The sequence below is a fragment of the Archocentrus centrarchus genome, chromosome 5 (genome assembly GCF_007364275.1).
Source record: "Archocentrus centrarchus isolate MPI-CPG fArcCen1 chromosome 5, fArcCen1, whole genome shotgun sequence".
Classification (NCBI taxonomy): Eukaryota; Metazoa; Chordata; class Actinopteri; order Cichliformes; family Cichlidae; genus Archocentrus; species Archocentrus centrarchus.
In genome coordinates, this window is record NC_044350.1 from 28,838,734 (window position 1) to 28,863,987 (window position 25,254).

Genomic DNA, 25,254 nt, shown 5'->3' on the forward strand with positions numbered 1-25,254 from the left:
CTGTTCCCCCAGATTGGAAAGAGCGAATAACCAAAAGGCTTAATGAGATCCCCGAGGTGTTTTCTCACCATGATCTTGATTTCGGGTGTACCGATAAAGTGAAACACCAGATAAAGCTTCATGATGAGACTTCATTCAAGCAGCGTGCACGACCTATACACCCTCAAGATGTTGAGGCTGTTCGCCAACACCTTCAAGAGTTGCTTGCTGCTGGTGTCATAAGAGAGTCTCAGTCCCCTTATTCGTCACCAATAGTTGTGGTGCGTAAACGGAACAATGATGTTCGTCTGTGTAGATTACCGCAAACTTAATCTACAAACAGTAAAAGATGCCTATGCACTTCCTCATCTGGAAGAAGCATTCTCAGCACTCACTGGTTCCAAGTGGTTTACGGTGCTCGATCTTAAATCTGGTTATTACCAGATTGAGGTTGACGAAGCAGATAAAGCTAAAACAGCATTCGTGACTCCACTTGGTTTTTGGGAGTTTAATCGAATGCCGCAAGGCATAACAAACGCACCAAGCACCTTCCAGAGGCTGATGGAGCGGTGCGTAGGCGACATGAATTTAAAGGAAGTTTTAGTCTTCCTAGATGATCTAATAATCTTTTCCAGTTCCTTGGAAGAGCACGAACACCGACTCATGCAAGTACTCTACCGTCTTAAGGAGTATGGACTAAAGTTGTCTCCGGAGAAGTGTAAATTCTTCCAAACATCCGTCCGATACCTTGGTCATGTGATCTCCGAAAGTGGTGTAGAGACCGATCCTGAAAAAGTCAAAGCCTTAAAGACCTGGCCAAGACCCAAAAATCTCAGAGAACTGAGGTCCTTCCTAGGATTCTCAGGTTACTACAGGCGTTTCATTAAAGGTTACTCAAAGATAGTACGTCCACTCAATGAACTCACTCGTGGGTATCCACCATCCCGCAAAGGTGCCAAGACCAAATCAGTAACCAATCACCTATTTCGATCCCAAACTGCCTTTTGAGGACCGATGGACACCAGATTGTCAGGAAGCTTTTGAAACAGTCATTGACAAACTCACATCAGCCCCTATCCTTGGGTTTGCAGACCCCAAGCTGCCCTATATTCTTCACACGGATGCCAGTACAACTGGTTTAGGCAGCGTTGTACCAAGAACAAGAAGGTCAACTGAGGGCCATAGCTTTCGCCAGTCGTGGATTGTCAAGAAGTGAGTCCCGATATCCTGCTCATAAATTAGAGTTTCTGGCACTCAAGTGGTCTGTTACTGAAAAGTTTCATGACTACTTATATGGTAGCCAGTTTACTGTTGTCACCGACAGTAATCCCTTAACGTACATACTCACCTCTGCCAAGTTAGACGCCACAAGTTATAGGTGGCTAGCATCTTTGTCTAACTATTCTTTCAAACTTCAGTACCGAGCAGGCAAGCAAAATCTAGACGCAGATGGTCTGTCTAGACGCCCTCATGGTGAACTCATAAATGATGTCCAGTCAAAGAAAGAGCAGGAGCGTGTAAATCGCTTCATTGAGTGTCACTTAGTTGACACTGACGCCACAGAGCTTGTTGATCGCGATGTTGTTCAAGCCATTTGTCAAAGCCATCTTGTTAAGAACCCAGATGACAATAATGACTATGGCATTACACGTAGAGTCACTTACAATCTCAGGTGATGCAATTCCAGACATCTTTGGTAAAGAAGGTGAGCATGGCTTACCAACAGTTCCGGCTTTGTCTAAAGCAGAGCTAAAGGACAAACAAAGAACAGACACAACAATCAGAGAAGTGATTGTCCTGCTAGAAACCGGTCAAACTCCTCCACCAGCCATCAGAAAAGAACTCACAGATCTCCCTCTCTTTTTAAGAGAGCTGAATCGGTTGGTGTTACATGATGAGGTGTTATACCGGAAAAGACATGATGGGAATCAGGTGACTTTTCAGCTTGTTCTACCTGAGGAGCTCAGATGTTCTGTGCTCCACCATTTGCACAATGATATGGGCCATTGGGAATAGACAGAACTCTTGACTTAGTCAGGACTAGATTCTATTGGCCTCGGATGTCTACAGATGTAGAACAAAAAGTAAAAACATGTGATCGCTGTACTAGACGGAAGTTCTTCCTAAAAAAGCAGCTAGCCTAGTCAACATAACAACCTCAAGACCACTAGAGCTAGTCTGTATGGACTTTCTCAGTCTGGAACCAGACAGCAGAAATACCAGAGACATACTTGTAATGACTGATCATTTTACAAAGTTTGCAATCGCCCTGCCAACTCCAAACCAGAAAGCAAAAACGGTAGCCAAGTGTCTATGGGACCATTTTATCGTCCACTATGGCATACCAGAACGCCTTCATAGCGATCAAGGTCCCGACTTTGAATCAAAGTTGATAAAGGAGTTATGTGAGATCTCAGGAATCAGGAAAACAAGAACAACCCCTTACCACCCACGGGGTAATCCTGTCGAAAGATTCAATAGGACCTTGCTCAGTATGTTAGGAACACTTGACAACGAACAGAAATATCACTGGAAAGACTATGTTATGCCCTTAGTGCATGCATATAACTGCACGCGCAGTGATGTAACAGGGTTCACACCCTATGAACTAATGTTTGGTAGAAAGCCCAGACTACCAGTCGATCTTGCCTATGGACTTCCTTTGAACAAAGATCAGAAAGTGTCTCATTCCCAATATGTGCAAAATCTCAAATCTCGGCTAGAGGAAAGCTATAAGCTAGCATCAAGAAACGCACAAAAGGTTGCAGACAAGAACAAGGCCAGATTTGATCACAGAGTCACAGTTTCTAACCTTGAACCCGGAGATAGGGTTTTGGTTCGGAACGTGCGACTACGTGGCAAGAATAAACTTGCAGATAAATGGGAGGCAGATATACATGTTGTGGTCAGACGTGCAGGAGACCTACCAGTTTATGTTGTGAAACCAGAGTCAAAAGAAGGTCCCTCTCGCACACTACACAGAGATCTCTTGCTCCCATGTGGTTTCCTTCCTGTAGCAATTGAGGAGATACGTGAGCCCAAATCTATTCGTCGACCTCGGACTCGTCAAACTGCCAATACAGAGGATACTGAACTCGAGGAATCTAATGAAACCGACCATGAGTTTTTCATCCCATGGGTTGAGGAATCCCCATGTCAAAGGATCACTCGATTTACCACAGTACATGAGTATTCCAAACCGTCACCGAACATGGACATCTTACCTGAACCTTCTGCTGGACAGGATGGATCAGAGGAAAATATTGAACCTGAAGAACTTGAAGATCACTCGCTTTCAGACAACTTACCAGATGAAGAAGATCCTGGAACTGAGTGTGGCAATCTGCCAAGCCCTAATGAATCTGTGGATGAGGAACCAGGTACCTTACCTGATAAATCTCCTGAGGAGGCAGGAAAGGAACTAAGAGACCATCCCAAAAACTTACCTGAAGGATTACAAAGTGATGATCCTATTACAACTCAACCTTTGAGGAGGTCAGAGCGAAACAGACAACCACCCAGAAGACTTGACTATCAGGATTTGGGAAATCCTCTAGTGACTGTTGTGAAATCTTTGTTTCAGGGATTGAGTACAGCTTTTACAAACTCCCTGAATGACAGAAATGGACACTATGGAATATACATGCAACGAGACGTGCATGATATTCAACAGGGGAGGGTGTAACCCGGTAGAGAAAAGTGCTCTATTTCTCTTCTTTTATTTGTTTTATGTATACATTTTATTTTGAAAAACATTTTATTTTGAAAAGAGGAAGTGTTGATCCTCTCTCTTTGAGTTTACATCCTGTTTGACGGTCGTTGCTAATGATCGTGCTGCGTGAGCGAGGTTTTCACCCACACGTTGCTGACCGAGCATCGTAGAAACTTTCCAGTCTCTGAGCACGAAGCAGAGAGGCTGCACGACGATTCCTCTGTTGTGTTCTACTTATACACCATCTTGGTGAGTCGTTTTCATGAAAGTTGATAGTAGGTGTTTGATGCGATACGCAGGTGAGCGCAAAATGCTAACGATACGCTAACCTAGTAGCATGCTAATCGCGCATGCTAATTAGCTGCAAAAACTTGTCTAAAATATTGTTTGAACATATTTTAAAGTCATTTGGAGTTTTATTTGAGTTTGTGACATTGTGATGCAGCGCACGATTGTTTTTGTATTGTGTATGGTCATTATAAATGTGTGAAATGTTGCTCAACACTGTGCTAATGGTGCTGATACTAGGCAAGCACGTGTTGGATGCTATGTAAGAGAAACCTTACATTGTTTACTGTTTGAGAACTGATTTGAGAGTTTTTACCATTTTATTTTATTACCTGCCAGGTAACACAAATGGTGAATTTTATTTCAATTGGTAAAGTAATTGATAATTGATTAAAATGAATCATAATTTCATGATTGATAAACAGATAAAATAGAAATTCATGATGCTTATTTACATGGGTAAAAACTATTTCATGTATAGCAGTTATTGAGTTGGGAAAGAAAACATGCATGTAAATTAATGCTATTGACTAATGGTATTATTGAAAACTGATTGATTAATGAGCTATAGCTAAGATAGAAGATTCTAGATGATACTGATTACTAGTCGTATGCAATAATACTATTATTGTTATACAGGCTAGGTTTCTAATGCTGATTTAGAGACCATCTGGTTGGACTGAATGGATTTCTCCTTGATTGGAGATGGCGAGCCTGAGCCCGGAACTGGATTCCTGAACGGAGAACCACATTCGTTTCTTCAGCACTGATTCATCTTGTGGTAACTACTCACCACAAGATCTGGAACACTATTTGACTGAAAAGAAAAAAAACTGAATGGTACCAGACGACTAAAACAAAGACAGACTCTGACTAAACAAACTATGGGTACTAATGGGAACATGAACCAACCTGATGTGGACTTTTGAATACCAGTTTGTGAAGTTGAATTCTTGTTTATGCTTTTGTTCCATGTTTAAAATATACTAATTGTCTAACTCATTTCCTGGCTCCAGCTATTTCCTTGCGTATCACTCCTAGCTTACAATACCTCATCCGAACCTAGATGCTGGTCTGTTACTCTTACATACTTAGACCTAGTTTAAGTAAAGGGTTACAGTTAGGTTAATTGGTCACTCTAAATTGCCCATAGGTGTGAATGGGTGTCTGTCTCTCTGTGTTAGCTCTGCAACAGGTTGGCGACCTGTACAGGGTGTACTGTGCTTCTCACCCTATGTCAGCTGTGATAGGCTCCAGACCCCCCCCCCCCCCCCCCCCCCCCCCCCCCCGACTCTGAACAGAATGAGCGGAAGAGAATGGATGGATGGAGATGTTGTAGCATTGAAACATTCAAAGATAAAACTGTCAAGCATCATCTTCTTCTAGTAAAGGGAAGGGAAATGTGTCCGTAAAAACAGTTTGCCATGAAAGAAGAAATTTTAAAAAATGCCACAGAATTCATTAAGTTTGATTTAACCATACTTGTGGACACTCTATTATATCTATAATTTTATGGTTTAAAACTTACTATAAGTTAACTATTTTTCATTCCTTGAAATCAGTAGTAGTTATCACATTTTGCAGATAGAACCTTATAATTCTAAACAAAAAAGTTTTTAGAATTAGAAGGTTCTATCTGCAATATACTTTAAAAAAAACAAAAAAAACCCCATTTGCACATTTAATAGGATTTGATATTACTGATTTAGAATACATATAGGGTGTGTTTCATAATCACGTGTGAACAAGACTTATTCCATGTGTAATTTTTGCTATACAGAGTGCAAAAACTTTAAAGCTCAATATCTCAAAACTGGTCAGAACGTAGATAGAACCTTATAATCCTAAGGGGACAAAATGTTACCAATTCACAAATAAATGTTACCAGTGCACAGATAAATGTTACCAGTTCACAGATAAATGTTACCAGTGCACAAATAAATGTTACCAATTGACAGATAAATGTTACCACTGCATAGATAAATGTTACCAGTGCACAGAATTGTTACCAATTCACAGATAAATGTTACCAGTGCACAGATAAATGTTACCAATTCACAGATAAATGTTACCAGTGCACAGATAAATGTTACCAGTGCATAGATAAATGTTACCAGTGCACAGATAATTGTTACCAATTCACAGATAAATGTTACCAGTGCACAGATAAATGTTACCAGTGCACAGATAAATGTTACCGATTCACAGATAAATGTTACCAGTGCATAGATAAATGTTACCAGTGCACAGATAATTGTTACCAATTACAGATAAATGTTACCAGTGCACAGATAATGTTACCAGTGCACAGATAAATGTTACCAGTGCATAGATAAATGTTACCAATGCATAGTTACCAGTGCACAGATAATTGTTACCAGTGCATAGACAAATGTTACCAGTGCACTAGCATAAAGTTTCATTACAAATGTATGTGAGCTTGGGGGCCCCCTGGTGGTGGTAGCCGCATATGTCGCCTTTGCCTCAGTCCGGCTCTGTTCATGGCAACGATCCCGACACTGCCGCTGTCTCCCACCTCCCAACACTCTGAGCCATTCAGAGGAAGGGGGGGGGGGGGGGGCCTTCAAAATAAAATAAAATCACGTGAGTTAAAGATTTCAAAATCAAGTATTTTCTCCTCTGCTGTGTAATTTTTGGTTGGGACAAATGCGCCTGTCTCCAATATTGGGGGGGACACGTCCCCTCCATCCCCCCCGGTTCCTGCGCCTATGATTATACATCTAAAGTATGCAGAAGAGCATTTTTAAAATGCACAGCAAGTGGCACCTTGAAGCAGATGGGCTACAGCAGCAGAAGAACACATCAGGTGTCACTGCTGTCAGCTAAGAACAGGCTACAGTTTGCACAGGCCACCACAACTGGGCAACAGGAGATGGCAAGATTGTCCAAGACCTTGTTGAATCTGTTCTATGAAGAATTAAGAAGGTTCTGAAGGCAAAAGGGGTCCAACCTGGTACTAGCAAGGTGTACCTAATAAAGTGGCTAATGAATGTATGTGCCCAGCTTCATCAGTCCATATTTAAGTCAGATGATGGTATTCATTTACAAATAAGGCCATGTTAAAGTATATATAAACCGCTAAAGAGAAGCCCAGATGTTAGATATATTCTGGGGTGAGAATCAGATAACGTACTGTAGAAGCTGTTTTCAGGCTTTCGATTATATCGTGATCTTCATCAGGAGGTTTCTGAGGTGAAGAAACGAGCTATGATGCTCAGTTCTAAGCAGGTGCTGTATGAATCTCAGGTGCTCAAAATATATCCAACAACTTTAATTTGCCTAATTTTTTAACACATTTTCTGGGTTTTTCTCCTAAATAGCAACCTAAGTATACCAACCATTTAAATGTATGTAATATTACTTTATGATAACAGATTTTAATGAATTCAAATGAATAAAGCAATGTTTAACTTTTTAAATCAAGCAGCAAATTATCATTATGATCAATTGTTTACCTGGAAAGACATTTTATACCTGAGGCATTGTGAGCCTCACTAACAACAAGGTTGATTTTTAAAAGCCACAGAAAAAGAAAAACTCAGGCACACAGAGGGTGATATTCTCTTCTGGAGTGTTTTTGTTTTCCCCAATTCCAAAAGTCTAAATTTGGAATAACGTCACTTGATAAATTTTTAATATAACTTCACCTCCAACTAAAGGACTTGAATTTTTTATCAGGGTCCTCATCACCTCAAACATATGGTTCTTGTCCATACATGCATTTAAAAGCAGTTGCAAATTTCTGCCTTTTAAGAGTGTCCCGGGTCCATCGTTGATGTGGCATCACAAGATTATCTTTTTGCCTTTCTTGTCACTTTGTTCCAAGGAAATCTTATTTTCTGGCTTTTTAAAGCACAACCTGTCCCTGTGTTCATGTGAAGTTGCTGCAGTTCACTCAGAACCTTTCTAGTTTGTCTTACCTTCACTTGCTTTATTGCACTTCTCCCTTAATTTGCTATACATATTTTTTTATTTAATTCTTTTAACTTTAACCTTTAAACTGGAAGACCCTTGACATTTTTTTTCAAGTAAGGCCATGTCAAGAAAGTACATCATTATAAGTTTAAATTGTTAAAATTTAGCATGGGACAAAAATGAACCACATTAAAGCAATAAGGGACTATACACACACCAGACAATTTATTAGGTAACCTGTTCACCTGCTTGTTAATGCAAATATTTAATCAGCTTATCACATGGCAGAAACTCAGTGCCTTTAGGCATGTAGTCAAGACGACCTGCTGAAGTTCAAACTGAGCATCAGAAAAGGGAAGAAAGGTGATTTAAGTGACTTTGAATGTGGCGTGGTTGTTGGGGCCAGATGGGTTGGTCTTAGTATTTCAGACCAACTGGGATTTACCCACACAGCCATATCTAGGGTTTACAGAGAATGGTCTGGAAAAAGAGAAAATATCTAGTGCATGGTAGTTCTCTGGGTGAAAACACCTTGTTGATACCAGAGGTCAGAAGAGAATGGCCCAATGTTTTTGCACTAATTGGCAGGCAACGCTCATTTAGATAACTACTTGTTACAACCAAAGCATGCAGAACAGCATCTCTTAGTGCACAACACATTCAAGCTTAAAGCAGATGGGTTACAGCAGCACAAGACCACACTGGGTACCACTCCTGTCAGCTAAGAACAGGAAACTGAGGCTGCAATTCACTCGGGCTCACAAAAATTGGACAATAGAAGATTGCTAGTATTGGATTGGAGCCCAATTTGCATTCAGAACTGCCTTAATCCTTCATGGCATAGATTCAAGACAAGGCAATGCAAACATTTCTCTGAGATTTTGGTCCATATTGACATGGTTTCATCACATATAGCACCACATCCAAACAGTGTTCTATTGGATTGAGATCTGGTGACTGGATTGAGATCTGGTGAGGCCATCTGAGTACAGTAAACTCATTTTGTAATTGAGGTTATTTGTGACATGGTGTGTTATCTTGCTGGAAGCATCCATCAGAAGATGGGCACACTGTGGTCATAAAGGGCTGGACATGGTCAGCAACAATACTCAGATATATACCGGTATATATATATATATAATATATATATGACAGTGATAATACTGACTTGAGTTTCAGCAGTCCCACATGGTGCAGGCATAAAGGCTTTTCTGCTCATGCTTGTTCTGTGTTTCTTATCATCAGGATCATGAACAAATTAATGCCCACCAGTACAGTCCTTGTCACTTGTTCATGCACACAGAAGATGAAGCAAACAGAATGAAGGTGCAAAATCTGCAGTTTTATCCATAATGATTGTGGAAGATTACCAGCAGAAAAGAGAGAAGCCTGAAAAACCTTTGCCTCAGAGGCACACGTGAAACTACCTGAAGTGTCGCAAAGTGTTTCTGTCGGGTGCTGTCTTTGGCTTATCTCCCCTGTAGAAATTTCTCTTGTTCTCTTCTACCAGTCAATATGCACTGAAGTGGAAACTGAAAAAGCCATCATCTGTTACTATCTCACTCATGCATGTAATGGTGTTTAATACAAGAATTCAGCCCTTGTTAGAAATTAGCTAAAACCTGTCTTTATCAAACTATACTTTAGGCTGCTTTTCCGCTCTGTTCTTTCTTTGCTCTCTCTCGTCTCTGCGTCTCGCTTTTGCCAAAAATGTGTCGGTCAGATAATCAGCTCTCTGCTGAATCAACGTATTCACTCCCTTAAAACAAAACCATTTCTAGGCACAGTTTTATTCATTTTGTAAAGATTCTGAGTTTTCATTGCCATTAGTGTCTTCGTATTGCCAAGCCATGCTTCTCTGAGGAGTTGCTAATTTGCACATTTGCAGCTATTACTGGCTGAAAGAAGCAAACAAACAGAAACAAAACAGCAACAACAACAAACATGTCTTATGCACATAAAAAACAACAGGAACATTTTCTCCTTCTAAAAATAAGAACAACCAGGAAAAATCAAGGTTCAAACAAAATATATCCTGTAATGTCACCTTTTAAATCTGAGGATGTCATCATGACAGCGAGGCTGAATGCTAGAGTGCTGTGCCACCTTTAACTCCTGCAACAAGTAAAGTTGTTTCTAAAAATGTGCTCAATATAGAGTCAAGGGCAGAGTCTATTTTTATGGAAGGAGAGGATTCTTGCTCTCTTTGTTGTTGAGAAAGTTAAAAAAGGCTAAAAGCCTTGGAGTTAGTGGTGTGTATCTAAAGATGAAGGCAGATTTGGCCAGGTTTTGAAACAGAGTTTCTCTAACAACGAGGTGGCAATGGAAAGAAGCTCCTGTAATATTTTGTACCTTAAGTGTATACAAACTCTTCTTTACGATTTGATTTTTTTTCTTCAACTATCAACAGTGATGAATGTCTTTATTCACAGCTTGTGTTCATAATCTATCTTAAAGTGCTGTGTGAGCCGGTTCATAATGGAAGTGCATTGTCTGACACTCGCGTCACTGAGAATGAATTTCTTGACTTTCTCTTGCTGAATATATTGAGCATGTCTCATTGATTCATGACTGCCAATATCATTACTTTCATTTAGACATACATTTCCGGTACTCAGTGGATATGGAGCTTGTCAAGGGCAGCTATTATGGTGATGTTACACTGAAAGTGACCTGACTGTGAACCATCAGCATTATCTGTGGATTAATTACCCTGCCCTCTCATTCTCGCTCTACCTGCTCTCCTCCATGTCTCACTGCGCCTTCTCCTTTTGTCCCATCTTTCTTCTGAATATAAATGTGTTCCTCCTTCAGTGCCTCAAAATGTACCTTCAGTAAGAAGCAGAAAATTGTTGGCTCTTAGATTCAATTGGAAAATCTGTGATGTTTCTTTTTCTTCTTTTCAACCATGATATTCTGAGCCAGCTGCAGTAAAAACAGGGAATGTGTTTAATCTGTCAGTGGCGATTGTCATCATCACCCCCCTGATGGGGAATTCAGAAACATGGAGCTGTGCCCATTGTTTTCAATGAGAGCAGCACAGGGATCATTAACCTAACACAGGAAGCTCTGCATGCCTCTGGCTCCAACACATTTACCCTGCATGCTGCATACATACACATGCCACCATAAAACACTTGTGCATGCATTCATGCATGATACACTGCAGGTAAACACACACCCTACCCCCCCCCCCCCCCCCCCCCCCCCCCCCCCCCCCCCCCGCCTGCACACAATCCAACATGCTACTGTTTCTCTTCTTGCATGCAAATAGGATAGAGTTGGATTCCATGTTGTGTTGTGATTATGCTGATCTTTCCAGCCTGTTAAGTTTATCTGTTAATTTTATCTTTGTCCTTACATGGCCGGCAGCATTCATTGTTTCACATGACTCCACGCAACATGAAAGAAAAGAATGAGCGATCCCTTATCGCACCACACCGAAAATGTATTTTATATCCTTTTGAAAATAATGGTGTATACATCCTGTAATGGCATCAATCACACGCCTGATTTTTCTGGGAAATTTCTTGGAAACGATGCTGAAATGCCTGCTCAGGATAGAGCTCTCCCTGTTTTGCACTGTCACAACAATGCACCGTGTTCAAAGGCATCATCTGCCTATCAACACATTCCTGAGCCTTCAGATTCAGATCACACTGCCGTTGTGTCATTGCCTTCACACTAAACATGAGTAGAAATTTATATTTTCCCCTGAATGCTCTTTAGCACAAGAAAATTATGTCTTTTCTTCAAAGTGTAGGGCAACATACATTTTGACACCTTATTTTTTTTACCCTGATCAGTTGACAGCCATGCTAGCGGATTTATGACAGAACTAAATGGATCTTTACTGTGTATGTTTAAGATGTTCACCATTTTAGTTCAACACCAAATAATTGCTAGTTAGCTCTTTCACTGGTACTTAGTGCATTTTTCTTCTGTAACTGAGCACTCAAAGTACTTTCTACTGCAAAGTCACATTCATCCATTCACACAGCATTTTGATACTATGCCTTTAATTACACTCCAATAGATGCAGCAGGTGCATGGGTTCAGTATCTTGCACAAGGACCCTTCAGGCCAGATATTTCTCCAAGGACAGTTCAATGTGGACCGGAGGAGCTGAATCACTAACCTTCTGATTTGTAAACAACCAGCTCTCCATCCTCAGCCACATCTGCCCTGCATGTAAACTTGGAGTACAGCTGACGCCTATGTAAATATTACAACTTTGCAAATATCCATCCACTTTCCTTACAGCTTCTCCATTTGGGGCATCACAAGATGTCTGGAGCCTATACCAGCTGTGCTAGTTCAAAACGTGGAGTACGTGCAGGACAGGTTGCTCGTCTATCACAGGGCTAAGAAAGAGAGACAACCGTGCATGCTCACATTCACACCTAAGGGCATTTTAAAACCAGTTAGACCAGCGTGCATGTCTTTGGACTGTGCTATCCAGCGAGACCCCATGCAGGCACAGAGAGAGCTCCACATATAAAGAACCTTCTTGCTGTGATGTGACAGTGCTAACCACTACATCACTGTGCTGCTTGGAAATATAAATCTAACCACTGGACATGCTTCACTTCCTACCCAATAATGGCATTAAATAAAATACCACAGGACCACCAAAGTTAATGGAAACCCCACAGTCAAAACTACACAAGTGAGGCTCACTGATCAAGGGGGAAAAGTCAAAGGATCATCAAAGCCATAACAGCTCATCACCTCAGGGCCACGGATGTCTGTACAACATTTTGTGCAAATTCAGCTTCTTTTATGCATCTAAATTATTGTGGTGTGAGCTGCTTAGGAAATCTCTACCTTGTCTTGAATATAATGGAACTAAATGGTACTTGCTTTGTGGTACTCAAAGTGCCATAACAAACAAATAAACAAATAAATAATAAACTGTGTAGCAAAATCCATAAATCATGAACCTGTTGTGAGCAGTTTAGGAAGTATTTTCTCTTTTATTACACTGCCAAAAACCTCACTCATTATGTCCCTGTAGATAATAAAAGAAAATATTATCTACATGAAACTGCTCACAACAAAGTCTATGGAAACATTTCTGGAAAGAGACATGCCGGCTGAGTTTTTCAGCTGTAATTTTTATGGCATTTGAAAACCACAAGGTAACTGCCATCTATTTCTATTTTAGCAGGGGCAGCTGTAGTTCAGGAAAGGCTGGGGTTCTGTTGTTGGGTGTGGTAAGACTGCGTGCATATCATGCCTAGATTCATCTCTTCAAGCAAGTCAGGACACTGTCCCCTAACCACGCCTGGACATGGCATGCAGCGGTCACACTTGTCAAATAAACTGGACTTCGGGATTATACTCATTTGTGGACACAGACAGCTACACACACACACACCACAGCCATGTCATCATTCCTGTTTACTTCTTAAATCTGACTGAAGGGCACATGTGTAATCGGTACAGTGTAGTACAGAGTCACAAAAAACTGGCAGGCGCACAAATGTCCATACACAGAGCCTAGTGCCTACTGTCCTATGATGAAATTTACATCTCGGATCTGAGTGGACCATATTCCATGCAGAAGAAACTATGGCACACATTTAATATCTCCAAAAGTCACACCAAAAATTGTCTAAATAAATGAATAGCCCTGGAGGACAATAACAAAATAAGTGATTTTTTTTTTAACTGCTTCTTCAAGGTACTTCACAAATAAGTGAAACTATTAATCACCAAAATCTTTGGGAATCATGATTTGCACGCCTTTCAATTAGAGACAAGCCATTTCTCTGGTTAAAGTGCATGTACCGATTCTACACCAGCAGCGAACTGTTGACTCCTGCAGTTTAGGAAACCTCATTTCCTGTAAATTCCAGATATTTCAGATCGCACTGGCAAGAGAGGAAATTCACAAAATAGCAAAGTGAGATTGCTGACAAAACCCCATTAGACTCTAAGAAAAGATTGCGCCACTATCCTCTAGTCTCTCTTTCTCTCGCCCTCCTTCCCTAACGCTGACGGATATCCAGCGCTACGTCTTCACTCAGCCGTGCACACTTGCCCTCCCATTTCCTGCTGAGAGGTCAGTGCTGTTCGTGTCTGCTGGAAAGCTTTCACAGGAGCCTCATCTTTAGCTGCTCTGAGCTAACAGCAGGTAGCTTTGCTGTTGCCTCTGTTTGAAGTGATTCATTTCATCCCTTGACTTTGTAGTGTCTTTTACAATGAAGAAACATTCGTGTTGTTGTTGAGTGTGATTCAAAGTGAAACACCTGTTTTAAATAACTATAAAATGACTTTTGCTGCTCAGGTATTGAATATGTTTCGGGGTTATCTCAGAATGAGTCTCACTGTGTCGTTGCTCTCTAAATTACCTTTTTTTTCTATTCTTCTAAGCGTAACTGGATCCAGTACGATATTATTCTTTCAATTACTCTGCTACTCCAATGATAAACAGTAATAATCCAAACTTTTGGGGGCTGTGAAAATGATAGCATGGATGAATGGCATCCCGCTGCCTTTGGGACTAGAGAACCTCAAAGGTTAGCATCAAAGCATTCTGGTCCATGACTCTGGGGTTAATGCACTCTAAATCGCTCCACAGCAACAAGTTAAAAAAAAAAAAAGCAATACGATTCACGAAAATGAGCCAGGTCTGCCATTTGGCTCTGTACATTCACAGGCATAGAGGGAACTGTATGTCACATTTTATGGTCTTCATCAGAAGCTGATTGCAGTACTTGTTTTGGAACTTATCTGAAGGTAATAGCTTCCTTGGTTGATTAACTTATTAGATCTTTACCCAGCGGCCTCATTCTCCGTGTCTGTAATGCCGGCTGATTAGGTGGGAACCGCAGGGCAGCAAATTGCAGAGAAGGATAATGATTTACATGCTGGAGTGATGAGAAAAATGGTATTAGAAGTTTCGAAATGTTATTAAAAATGTCAGTTGTGGACCTAGAGACACATACAGCAGGGTAGAAGAAGAAGAAGAAGAAGAAGAAAGAGCTTATTTGTCCATACATTTACATGCAGTGAAATTCATTCTCTGCATTTAACCCATCACACACATGGAGTAGTAGTACACACAGCACAGCATGGAGCAGGGGGAGGAAAAAAAATCACAGAAGAATCCTGAAAAGGAATCCATGTGTCAGGGTGTACAAACAATTTAGGGGCTTAAAACCCATATTCACAGACACAAACCTGTGCTCTTGCACTCCACAATTGCATTTACTGTACACGCTGCCTCTCTGTGACTTGCACAGTGTGCATGTCTTTGTTAGAAGAGTGTTCATGAGTCACCACTGTCTTTACCCTGAGGCTCAGCATCCAGCCAGCTAAAGGAGGGGATGCATGTTTTATTTTTGTCTCTCTAATATGCCATGAAGACATCATTATCTTGAAACATGTTTTTTTTTTTTGCAGAGCTTTTATTGTTTAAAATGGCACTGAATACGTGTATAACTTAAACGGTTTCATCATCAGACATGCAATTCAGCGTGCGCCATTAGGATGAGGATTTTGTCATTGCGAGCCTGAGCAGTGTGTGGCTGTACGAACCCTCCTCGGTGAGCGAAGGATGTTATCTTTTCTGTCATTCTCATACCAGCACTGCCCATGGGGAAGAGGTGAGCATGCAAGGAACTTGGCTGATTGAGGGCACAGGGCACAGAGGAGAGCTGTGCACCACTATTGCTGCCTGTGAATACTAAGGATGTCTCACAAGAGAATCTTTTGTCAGCGCCCTTTGAGAAGAGTCATAAATAGCACATGGGGTGTGAGATCTTTTCTACATTCCTGCCATATCATCAAGATTTCCTATTTCAGTTTTAAAAACCTCTGTACTTACCAAGAATTCATACATGTACCGTATACTACCAAGTCACAAAACACAATTAAGAAAACAAACATACAATGGCATTTTTAGCTTGATAAATTACATAATTAATGGATTTCCTTGCTTTCTGTGGATGCTCATATTAAAATGGCCAAAATTTCTAATAATGAGGTCATAAACTCAGGCTTCAGATTACCATAAAACCTCGATTTTAGTTAAGTTTTTTTTTCTGCTCTTGGCTCTGGATGATGTAAGAATCTTCTTCTTTCAGCAGCTACCTTTAGGGGTCGCCACAGCGGATCATCTGCCTCCATCTCACCCCATTTCTAGCATCCTCCTCTGTCACACCAACCCTTTGCACGTGCCATGGTGCTGGGTCCTTGAACCAACGCTTTGAGTTTTTGGACTTCTGTTTATTATTAAATATTTTCTGTTTGATTATTACTTTGCTTATTGTTTACATTTTCATCTTTGCGTTGTTCCTTAGTATTTTCAGTCTTGAGTGTTTAGTTTCAATGACTGTTCATTTTACTCCCTCAGTGTTTCTGGTCTTAGCCTCAATTGCCTCAATTGTCAATTGCCCTGTGTTAAGTTCTTTTCGGTGCCTGCTTTCCCCAATTTAGTTATGGTTCTCACTTCCTGTTTAGGAAGGAAGGAAGGTTAGATTAGAAATATAATAATAAATCGTAATAATAAAAATGGCACCAAACTCAGTTTCACTGCTCTGAAGTGTGAATATTTAGGCTTCAATTGGATTGGTGATTATAATATATGAATATGCAAGTCCATTAGAAATAAAGCTCCAGGTCAGGGAGAATTTGCAGAGGTAAGAAAATGGGAGAAGCACCCGGGGGAACACTCTTACTTTTTTGTCAAGATTTTAGGTCACAACATTATAACAGAGTTGGGCCAAAAAAAGGGTTTTTAGATAGAAATATGCTGTGTATAAATAAGTATACTGCACAAATGTAGACAGTGAGAAATCTCATTGGTATTCCATGTGGGTTCAGTAAAGGCTTGAAATACTTTTTAGACTGTTTCAGCTCTACAGTAACAAAACTAAATAACTCAGTAACCGAAATCTCCTCCACACACCCACACTGGTAGACACACACACACGGACGACAATGTAGGAATCCCGGCTCTCCCTCCTTTTAAATGGAGCAGCCACCCAGTGCGTCAGTAACCTGATTACCCCAGCTGTCAGTCTGAATAAGGCCAGGCTTTGGGATCCTCCCGTCCTCTGATCCTCGCTACAGGATAGAAGCAGTCTTCCTCAAGATTCTGAAAACAACCTTAGAGCAGGACGGACACAATCACAGGGAAGGGGAAGAACCAGTGGGACCAAAATAAGTCAGCAGGTAAGATGCAGTGATTAAAACTTCTTAAAGTTTCTTAAACATTAGGCAGCATATCTTAAACTACATACATTTTTAGTGTATCTGTGTCTGTGCTGTATGTACTGCATATGTATGTGCTTCTTGTTCTATTTAATCCTGAATTACTCTTTTAGATTCTTCTGGGAATATTCTCTTTTAGGCTTTTTTATGGCCAAATAACTGACTTGAGCTAATTATAAAACTCATTTAAAAAGTTTTGAGTGTGTGATTAAAAGAAAGCGTAGGAGTATCAAAGAGAGCAGCCAGTTAGTAAGGGGAGGGCTACAGGATACAACTAGTGGGTGGACCTTGATTATTGTTTCCATGCACAACAAGTTTCTCACTTGTCGCTTTTCCCTCCAAACAGGAGAAGTTTCAATGACTTTGAGTGAGCTGCTGTGCAGAAAGCTTAACTGAGCCCACGGCATTTATATTTCATCAATCTGGATCTTCCAGCACATGTGTTGGTTTTCCACAACAAAGTTTGAAAACTCCAAATTCTGGACTGACTGAACAAGTCAGAGTACTGCAGGAAACTGAGGGCACTGAGCTGCACTCGGCAGCTCCAGAAACAATGGCAGAGTGCACACCGGATGCCAACCCCACCAAGGTGATCCAGAATCCAGAGGCTGACATGAAGGAGTTGAGTGAAGTTTCAGCTGAGTCTGCATCAGCATCAGCAGTCAAAGTCAGACCTACGGATGTGGGGCTGATTCGAAGCTTGTCTAAGTCGGACTCTGACTTATTGGCGTCGCCACTCGGAGAGGAGGATGGAAGTCTGGTTGGCCGAAGTGGATCTGTGTCTAACTGCAGCTCTGGGCAGCCATCCATGGAGCGCATGCCTTCCTTTGCCTCTGAGTGGGATGAGGTAATACTCAAGCTCTGGGGATGGGGAAACAAGTGGGAGGGTGTAGAGGACAGAGGGAGTGGCACTGTCACTGTTCAGGCATGGACAGCCTTTCAAGTGGAGTGTGTTAATGTCTTTAAGAGAGAGTGTATCAGTAAATGTGAGTGTGTGAGAAAAAAAAGTGAGAAACTGATAAGAGAAGCAACTCAGGATTAGTGTACGAAAAGAAAACAAATGAGAACGGGTGAGGCAGTGCCTTTCATGCGAGAGGAAGGAAGGAATGAAGGAAGGAAGGAAGGAAGAGGGGGAGAGCAGAGGCAGCAGTATGAGAGCGATCAGGAGTCCAGCAGAAGCAGTGATAGAGTAGCTTTACCCAGGCTGTCGGCGGAGACTGCCTGCGGGCGAGTGCTTGAATGCATGAATGGCTTGATCACTTGCACCGACCTCCCTGTAGCAGCCCTGGCATCCAAGACTAATTGGGCTTGTGCTGTCATTCCACATCCACTCAGTACATGTCTCAAGGGCCGACCCACGCTTCCACTGTCTCCTACTCTCTTCTGGCTCCTTTTTCTCCATCTTGCGCCATCTACTTTCAGCCCAGTGTGAATGGTCCTCCACCCCCCCATTCTCCCCAGAAGCCTTAACTTGTGATTTTTGAGCACTTTGGAGCATCAATGCAGTACACCCTAAAGCACTGCAAAAACCACAAAATTAATAATCATTTCTTAACAGAACTTAAATAGCTGGAGACAATGCAGACAATGGCTGACGACTGATAATATATTATTAAATTATACAGCTTAGAGGCAGAGCAGTACATTTTTTTTAAATGTCCACAGCAAAGTAGAACATATCTGACACTTCATGCCTGGTGATTATTCCCCATCATAATGATAACGTGTAGGATTTTAATCAGATTATCAGATTAAGTTTTGGTATGGTGCCATATGTCATCAAACCCAGCTGATATCTTGGCTAGCAAATGTTTTAAGTAGAAGTAAAAGGGCTCTTTTAAAAAAGGCTTTAGTTATCTGCAGTTTATATGGGGCACTCATTTCTTCCTATTTGGATGAATTTTTAGCTCCTAGTGTTTAAGCAAAATCTAAAATTGGCTCCACTGATTATTCCAGCTTGACCAATCAGTTTCTTAAAAAGCAATCTTTTTATGGAAAATACAACTGGACAGCTAAATGAGTAATACAAAATACTTTATTTTAAAAATATTTACAGTTTTGTTTAGGGGATAATCTTCCATGTAGACTGTAAAAAAAATCTGTAATTCAATGGAATTTTTCTTATAAATTTTCCTGTTATTTTTTTAAATATGTAAAATAGCAACAAAATTACACACACAAACACACAAAAAACAGGCATTTAATTAATATGTCTAATATAAAATAACTTGAAAAACATGACCTGTGAATAAACATGATTTTTAAAATTTTTGTGGAAATTTTTTTTTCCACACAAATGGACTCTAAAAATATAGTCACAAGTTTAAAATAATTTCACAAAAATGTATGTTTATTTTAAAGATAAAACTGCAAAATTCTAGTTTACTGCTGTAAATACATATCTAAAATCTGATGCATTGAGTGTAAAATGATGCAAAAAATCTGGATTTGTTCTTTAAATAACAGATATGGTTTGTAATGATCAAAGATTTCACCACAAAAATAGTTGGAAAAACTGTATAATTTTATTATTTCATCCATCCATCCATCCATCCATCCAGCCATTTTCTTCCACTTATCCAGGGCTGGGTCACCAGGGCAATAGCCCAAGCAGAGAAACCAGACCCAGACCTCACTCTCCTCAGCCATGTCCTCCAGCTTATCCGGGGGAACATAGTATAAGATATATAATCTCTCCAGTGATATATATTATCTCTCCAGTGTGTCCTGGGTCCAGGACCTCCTCCCAGTAGGATATGGCCAGAACGCCTGACCCAAGAGGCACCCAGGAGGCATCCTGGTCAGATGCCCAAACTACCTCAGCTGACTCCTTTTGATGTGGAGGAGTAGCGGCTCTACTCTGAGCCCCTCCTGAATGGCTGCACTCCTTGCCCTCTCTCTAAGGGCGAGGCCAACCACCATTCAGAGGAAGCTCATTTCCACCACTTGTATTCCTGATCTTGTTCTTTTGGATCTTACTCTTTCGGTTCTTTCCAAAGCTCATGACCATAGGTGAGGGTAGGGACCTAGATCAACCAGTAACTCGACAGCTTCGCATTCACACTCAGCTCCCCCTTCACCAGAATGGACCAGTGCAAGAGTTTAAATCGCACAGACCAGCTAAGGCTTCACAACAGTACTTCACTTACCAATGGGTCACATCGCAAGGGCTACATACATCTTTTATATACAGTCTATGTTCCATCATTTTTGATTAGGTTGGGGTTTAATGAAACAATCTGGAGTCATGACCTCAGTTATTCTAAAATCAAGCATCTGGAGAAACTGCTTGATGCTAAGTCAGGTCACAGTTCTCCAAAACACACACTTTTTGTCGTGACAGGTTGCTCCATACTTATGTAAACCAATGCCGGTGATTTTTGATTTACATATATTGACAGTGGTTAATAAATGTAACACAAGACAAAGTTCATTAAGATTTTAGCATTTGTGAGAATTTTGGGGGGGAATGCAACATGTAGAAATATAAGAGCACAATTTCTTTGAATTTTTTTAGACTTCATTGTTTTCATAATTGCATATATTTAATTTGGCAAATAGTGCAACTTCAAAAAAATTGATGTATGTATGATTTTAGGGCAATTAAACAGACAGACTACTAATACACAGAAAGGGAATGTACAGCCCTCAGACTCCACAAATCATGACTGCTTCCTTCAAGTTCAAAAGCCTTTATTGTTATTTTAAGTTCAGTATTTTGACTGCACTCAAAACCCTGACCTTTGACCTTTAGTACTTCAAAACTACCAAGTGCTTTTTTGGGATGGGGTGGGGACATTAATTTCCTATTAAACTGTTTTTCTCAAACTTTGAGCTTTTCTTAAAGCCTGCACAGAGTAATTTATTACAGTATATCTTAGTTGAATCTATCAGTGAGACAACTTCTGTGTTTGTCATGATCTTGATTCAGTTTCAAGCCAGTCTGGACTTGATTCAATCTTAGACCCCAGATTTGTCTTGAACTAAACTTGGCAAACCTCTGTGATGATAGTGCTTCTTAGAATATGTTCATGTAAAGAGGGCGTGCTTTGTACAATATGCTGCAACACGGGAAGCAATGCAGCACCACACGGGTCGGAGACATCTTGAACTTCTTCTTGTATTGCTCTCTTTGTCAACCCTCCATGCCCTGTGCCTGCTCTCTTCTCCACCCCTCTGCCCTCTGACTGGACTGTTTACTCAGGCCATGTTGGGTGGGGTGTCCTGTTCTCAAGGGCATCCTGTTTTGCAGCTGTCCTGGAGTGTCTGTTTCTCTTACACATTTCAAGGGATTTGTTTGGGTTGGGGATGTGGGTGTGGGTGAGGCTGAGGGCAAAAGCTAAATCACGTTGTGTATACACTGGCCTTACTTACATTAGAAAACAAAAGAAAGCCAGCAAAAACATTACATTTAACGCAACAATGTTTGTTATGCTTGAGTTCAAATTAGGACAAAAAGTACTTGGATACCCTCGCTTAGTATCAAAGTCATAATATTTTAGTATTTACTTGCTGTCCTTTTACTTGTAGAACTGCTTGACAGCATCGGGACATGAAATCATTCAGTTTCTGTTAATAGCTGTGGTGAAGCTTTTCCATCGTGTTTCAGTCAGCAAAGCTTTCAGTTCATCCACAGAAGAGCATCAACAAGCTGACATTTTGTTCTCCCTTAGGTGCTTTAAGGACTCTTGAAGGAAAATAAAATCTCTTTTTTTGGCTGGTGCCTTGAAAATGCATCCAAATTTCTGTATACACTTCAGAGATCATGATTCCTTCAGTCAAACTATACAAGTTCATGGAAACACTGCCCCAGACCTACATGCTCCCTCCGCCTTGCTTTATCATAGTATGGACACAGTCTGATTATAGAGCTTTTCCCCTACCAACTTTCTAGCATTTTCACGCTGTAAGTTGAATTTAAAACCCATCCAAAAATGACTCATGTTTAAAAAAGTCTTACTGTGCATGTTCTTTTGCATATTTAATCCTTGTTGTCTTATTCTTAAAGCCTATGAACCATTTCTGTCATATTACGCTCCCTCTGTACTTGCTATTTTTAGTCAAAGAATCTGAAAACTGAGTTGTGTCTTATTTATGTTGATGTATGATGTGATTCTTGTGGCTGTTTCTCACCTGTTCCTCTTCATTTTACTCACACTTATGTAGTTGAGTTTTTGGGTCTCTTTTTAGCCTTTTTAATCTTTTTAACCATAGGCCCAACTATGAAGGATTAAAGATGAAGTTGTGCTCATTTAATAAACAATTTCAATTTTATTTATATAGCACCAAATCACAACAAACAGTTGCCTCAAGGTGCTTTATATTGTAAAGTACAGATCATCATAATTACAGAGAAAGCCCAAAAATTCATAACAAACCTCTACGAGCAGGCTCTTGGTGACAGTGGGAAGGAAAAACTCTCTTTAAACAGGAACAAACCTATAGAAGAAGCAGGCTGGGGGTGGGGGGTGGCAGCCATCTGCCACAACCTGCTGGGGGTGAGGGGAGGGTGACAGGACAAAAGATATGCTGTGGAAGAGAGCCAGAGATCAATATTAACTAATTAATCAGATTAATTAATTAATCTGATTAAATGCAGAGTGGTGTATAAACACAAAGAGTGAAAATAGGTGAGTGAAAGCCTAGGGCCATTGGTAACCTTCACTAATGCTGTTTCTGTACTGTAAACCTCTCCAGATAAACCGTTCCTCTGCAGATGATCAGTTAACTGTTTTACAACTTCTCTTTCAAGAATTTTTGAAATAAAAAGAAGGTTGGAAATTGGCCTATAATAAACTAAGACAGCTGGATCTGTGATGGGTTTTAAAGTAATGGTTTAACTACTGCCACCTTAAAGGCCTGCGGTATGTAGCCAATTAATAAAGAAAGATTGATCATATTTAAGATTGAAGCACTGGTGGGACTTATTTGAGCAGTCTTGTTGGAATGGGGTCTAATAGGCACGTTAATGATTTGGAGGAAGTAACTATTGAAGTTAACTCCAAAAGATCAATCGGAGAGATAGAGTCTAAATAAATATCAGCAGTACTGAAAGTACCTGTACATAAAGATATGTCTTTGAGATGGTTATGAATATTTTTTCTCTAATGGTTAAATTTTATTTGTGAAGAAATCCATGAACTCATTACTAGTTAAAGTTAAGGTTAAAGGAAAACTCAGCTCAGCAGAGCTTTGAAAAGAAACCTGGGGTTGTTCTTACTTTCTTCAATTAGTGATGAACAGTAAGATGTCCTAGCTTTACAGAGGGCTTTTTATAGAGCAACAAACTCTTTTTCCAGGCTAAATAAGGATCTTCTAAATTAGTGAGATGCTATTTCCTCACTAGCTTACGGGTTATCTGCTTTAAGCTGCGCATTTGTGAGTTATACCAGGGAGTCAGGCACTTGTGATTTGAGGCTCTCTTTTTCAGAGGAGCCACAGTATCCAGAGTGAGGATGTAAAACTACTGACGAGATAATCAACCTCCGAGGGAGTAGAGTTTAGGTAGCTGCTCTGCACTGTGTTGGCACATGGCATTGAAGAGGATAATAATGGAGGACTTATATCCTTGAACTTAGTTACAGCACTTTCAGAAAGACTTCTACTGTAATAAAATGTATTCCCCTCTGCTGTGTAATCCATTAATGCAACAGAGTGGCCTTCTTTGTACAAACACTGCCCTTTTCTTTGAGCTTGCTTCACTTATGTTTAACGCTTTTGCAGTTGCAGTTCAATGACCATTTATAGTGGATGTATAAAACCAATAACCCCGAAATTGCCTTATGGACCTTACTGGATGTTTGCTGACCCAGTTGCCGAGCCAATGTATGTCATGATGTGACCAACCACCACATTAAACATGAAAACACTAATGTAACACACAAGACTTAGGGGGGGCTGGGCTTCAGATCATATAAGTAAAAACACTTTCATGTCAATACATGCAGACAAAGACACCAACACTGTATACAAATACCGGCATTCAGATCTTATTTAAAAGTGAAAGCTTTGAGTTGAATAACCCCATTGATATATTTAAAATATTATTATATCTGACACCATATATAACTGTACACACTTTTTTGTCTCCTATATTGTGAAAAGACGGTATTCTAAAAAAAAAATATTTAAACAAAGGGAAACATTGACTGATGTGATGAGACAGCTTCCGCAGAATGTTTAGATTAGCCATTAGTTCAGGACTTTATATTTAATGTTGGTGTAGTGAGTGATACTACTGTGGAATGCTTTGATGCATGTGAATCCTTGTGGATTTGTCTTTAGTGTAATTAAACTAAGCTTTAATTAAAGAAAATACTCAGTAGAAAACCTCAGAGCCCTGAAATGGCAGACGTCTGCATGGTGAGTGGTGCTGCTGCATCTGTTGTTTCACATTGATGGTGGTGCATCATGATGTCCCCTACTTGTCCTGTCAGCTGGATTTTTTTGCTGGATTACTAAATGACACTGTTGACACATGGCTAAGACCTGGACCCTCCATCAGCATTTCTGCCTAAATTAAGATTGTGGCCAAAAAGTTTGTATTAGCAATACAATTACGTCAGCCAAGGAGGTTTTTTGGTAGCATTTCCATGTGTGTCATTCTGTTTGTAAACACAATAGCTCGAAAGGTTTTGAATGAATTCTGATAAAACTTTGTAGGGGTGTAGAGTGGGGTCATATTAACAAATCTGACTTACATCCACCAAGGTCTTCAAGGTCAACTTGATGATTTATTGGTCAAAAATTCACAAAACATCTTATAACTTAGAAACTATGTATCTTACAAGTGTGGTGTGTATTGTCAACATACAGAAAATACTGTGTGTGTGTGTGTGTGTGTGTGTGTGCGTGTGTGTTTGTGTGTGTGTGTGTGTTTGTCTGTGTGTGTCTATTGTAAGTGAAATTTTGAAGCCTGCCTGCAGTATCGTCATGGCACACTTCGGGATTTTTTTTCCAGCGATCTCTGGCAGTCGGAAGCAGTAAATGCCAAATATGGGCAGAGGGGCGGAGCCAAGGAGTCAATCAAGCTCAACAGGCTTAAACCTTTTATCAGAAACTTTACCTGAGCTGTAATCACTGTGCCTTTAGTCATAACTGAGCTGAGGAAAATTCAT

The 25,254-nt window shown here is 40.3% G+C and overlaps 2 protein-coding genes across 2 annotated transcripts in view; both read left to right on the forward strand.

The window, feature by feature from the left end:
• The first annotated feature begins 2,125 nt into the window (after nt 1-2,125).
• LOC115779796 (uncharacterized) lies at nt 2,126-5,074 on the forward strand. Its single transcript, XM_030728621.1, has 2 exons — nt 2,126-3,940; nt 4,619-5,074. Exon 1 carries the CDS (start codon nt 2,162-2,164, stop codon nt 3,662-3,664), a length of 1,503 nt encoding a protein of 500 aa, XP_030584481.1. The 5' UTR covers nt 2,126-2,161; the 3' UTR covers nt 3,665-3,940; nt 4,619-5,074.
• Nucleotides 5,075-16,960: 11,886 nt separating this feature from the next.
• LOC115779808 (ankyrin repeat and SAM domain-containing protein 1A) overlaps nt 16,961-25,254 on the forward strand; it is a 51,768-nt gene continuing 43,474 nt past the window's right edge. The window contains 2 exon segments of the mRNA XM_075074364.1: nt 16,961-17,098; nt 17,484-17,984. Coding sequence (XP_074930465.1) covers nt 17,691-17,984 — 294 coding nt within the window. The 5' untranslated portion in view covers nt 16,961-17,098; nt 17,484-17,690.

What these genes read in the sequence shown, in the direction of transcription:
- LOC115779796 (XM_030728621.1), top strand. Translation starts at nt 2,162, where the DNA reads ATGGACTTTCTCAGTCTGGAACCAGACAGCAGAAATACCAGAGACATA.